Source organism: Seriola lalandi, unplaced genomic scaffold (assembly GCF_002814215.2).
Source record: "Seriola lalandi dorsalis isolate HSWRI2012SDOR001 ecotype SW California unplaced genomic scaffold, Sedor1 jcf7180002050025, whole genome shotgun sequence".
In the NCBI taxonomy this organism is placed as follows: Eukaryota; Metazoa; Chordata; class Actinopteri; order Carangiformes; family Carangidae; genus Seriola; species Seriola lalandi.
The window spans coordinates 16,815-19,744 of NW_019520578.1; the positions used below are offsets into that span (position 1 = coordinate 16,815).

Consider the following 2,930-nt stretch of genomic DNA (forward strand, 5'->3'; position numbering starts at 1 on the left):
CATGTCTGGAGAGGAACGTTACCGTTGGGGAGATGTTGGGTTTCAGTTAAACATGATATGTCTGGTTTTGCAAGTCAATGGTGACTTCTTCAACATTTAACTTCCCCTGATGAGTATTTACACAGAACCACAACAATCGTATTCATGCTGAAGTTGGCATCAGAAGATACTGTTTTGCTGGAGTGGATAAACTATTGAAACATGATGAATGTTTTGTAGATACATTTATTAACTTTCCCATTTATGTTGATGGAAAACACGTTCTGCAGCAAATAAATAATATAACAAACTTATTTCCTAGGCGACAAAGTTGTTGTTACTCACCCCTGCCAGTACGTCTGCGTCCAGCGCCTTCTTGGTGCGGACCGTTGCGCTGGTTTCTCCAAGCGTGAAGCTCAGCTCCAGAAACTCCATGTGGGCGGGGAAGACGTAAGGCACCAGCTTGACATTATTTCCTGCTGTGATACCATTCACCACCTCCACATCCCCTGCAGCATCATGGGAGCATCGTGAGACGGGAAAGATAAACAACTGATGGACTCACAGCTCCCAATGTAACTAACACCCTCTCCTCCTTTACAATGTCTCACTGATCAGATATACATTAACTTCAGCTGATCGATTAGCTAATAGGAAAAAGGAAATGGAAAATGAAAAGGAAATCCAGTTATTTATTTCCATTTTTAAAATTCTTGTATTTTTCATGAACAAATTAATGTATTTCTAAATGGTTTATTAAATGAGTGTTTTATGCTGTTTTTGTAAATCAATTTTTAAATCGGATTTATTGATGGATTAATAGTTCATTTATAAATTCTTTTTACAATTCCTATTTTTAATGCCTATTAAAATATGAAATAAAGGAAATGCTTAATCACTTTTCCTGTGACATCCCTGGTCCTCCATAGTTAACAGATTATATTATATAAAGTATGTTGATAAACTTTACCCATGAAATCACTTTCAGTTAAATTTTCATTCATTTCAGTTTTCCAGTATGATTTAATCAAAATGCCTCTTGCATTATTTTCTAAACTATTTAGCTGCAGGACGACGCAGCTGCTGGGTGAAGTGACCTCAAATTAATCTGATTTTTGCAACCTGGAATCTAAAAAGAATGTTGTATCCAGCGTACCTGTGAATCCTTCATCCACTGCACCCACAGATATAGGACCACTGCCTACATCACAATTTATGGTTGAAGTATCTTCAGGAACAGAAGGAAATGCAAGTTAGTAGACAGATAATAAACCTTCTCATTTACCACAACTGGAATCAAGCCACGAAGAACGTTCGTGTGCCCAGGTTTGGAGATACATACAGGGACATGGAGCAGGAGCATTCCTATATATCAAGCGTTTAAAGGTTTGGTTGCCGTATTTATATTATTTCCATTTTTTAAAAATATTTTTAGGGGCTTTTTATGCCTTTATTTGACAGGACAGTAGAGAGACAGGACATGGGGAGGCAGAGAGGGGGAATGACATGCAGCAAGGGCCGTCCGATGCGGGACTCGAGTCGGGACCGACTGCAGCCTCTACACATGGGGCGCCTGCTAGACCACTACGCCACATAACGCCCCATATTATTTCCATTTTATATTATTTTAAAGTTCCATATCATTTGAAGTTTTGTATATTGTATATAATATTTGTATATATTATTCTTTTTTTTTTTTTTTAAATGGTGTAAAATTAGTGTGATAACCAGCAAATGGAGTTTACGTATTACAGGAAATGGCGTCTCTGCAGCCACAATGACCATTAGCATTGTTGCTAACGGTTAGCAACAGTGCTATCTTAAAGTAACCATGGAAATCTCTGTGTGCACTTGACTATTGAGACACACAACCACAACCCCAAGAATCTGACTGCTTCAGGCAACAGATGAATTTAGACTCAGCCTATCTGGAGTCTGACGTATGTTCCATCGAAGCCGCAGTCAAAGTCTATCAGCCCGAGTAAGAAAACTCTCAAATTCAGTTAAACTCTTTCAATTCTGCCAAGATTAGGAGTCAATGATACAATCAGGATTCTGCTGGAGGCTTTTTTTTTTTCTTTTGTCAGTTGCAACACCTGACATTGGACTTTGGAACACTAAAGCTCAAATCTAAATGACATCAGGCTCAATGACGGGAATCATTTCACGATAATGTATTTCTCTGATTTTTAGCAGAGGGAAATAACAGATTTGAAAGCAAAAAACTGTCTTTCTACTGACTCCCACAATCGAAAATATAATATGACGACTAATCCAGAGCCTTTCATTACCGCAAGACAAAACACAGCTGCCTCATTTTTCTTAATCCAGTCTGTGCCACTTTTGTCTGTTTTTCTGAACTCTAGGAAATCCAACCGTTCTGGCTCCACTCACCTATTGGAGCTCCGGTAACGACACACACACAAATGGACACAACGAGGAGGAGACAAGTCCGAATCAAACCGTCGGGGTCCATGTTGGAATCGGTTGTTTTCCCAAGAATCTGACAACCGACACTGAGTTGATCACCTGAATCACAGGTGTTAAGAGGCGCCCACAGCTTACCTCACCCTCCTCCCCAGCAATCCTGTTTTATGGCAGGTTATAAAGTGTTACAGGTTTAGCTGATGGAGGACTGTGCCAAAGAGCAGGACCAGGAGTTTCATTTCCTCTGAAACAACACGGAAGAATCAAGTTTTATCTTCACTTCACAACAATAAATATTTATGATTAGGATAAATCTTTGGCATCTGCAGCCACACATCTGTATGTTAGACTTCAGAGGTGGATTTTTGTCCTCACTTGTACCTATCATGTGATTTTTTTATAGTGTTTTCCATCTGTAGATTATCATATGTTCGTGGAGCAGAGTAAAACGTTTACTGTCTCTTTGACAACTGATGTTTCCTGTTAGAAGACTGGACTAATTTAAAAGTAAACTGATTTTGTCA

At 39.0% G+C, this 2,930-nt stretch overlaps 1 protein-coding gene across 1 annotated transcript in view; it reads right to left on the minus strand.

The window, feature by feature from the left end:
* The window catches only part of LOC111649135 (protocadherin Fat 1), an 18,636-nt gene extending 16,089 nt beyond the window's left edge, over positions 1 to 2,547 (minus strand). Inside the window, exons 1-3 of the mRNA XM_023398898.2 lie at positions 2,374 to 2,547; positions 1,136 to 1,207; positions 325 to 488 (exon numbers count right to left, since the gene is read on the minus strand). Of these exons, the coding sequence (XP_023254666.1) occupies positions 325 to 488; positions 1,136 to 1,207; positions 2,374 to 2,455 (318 nt within the window). The 5' untranslated portion in view covers positions 2,456 to 2,547. The remainder of the gene's footprint in view (positions 1 to 324; positions 489 to 1,135; positions 1,208 to 2,373) is intronic.
* Positions 2,548 to 2,930: the final 383 nt, after the last annotated feature.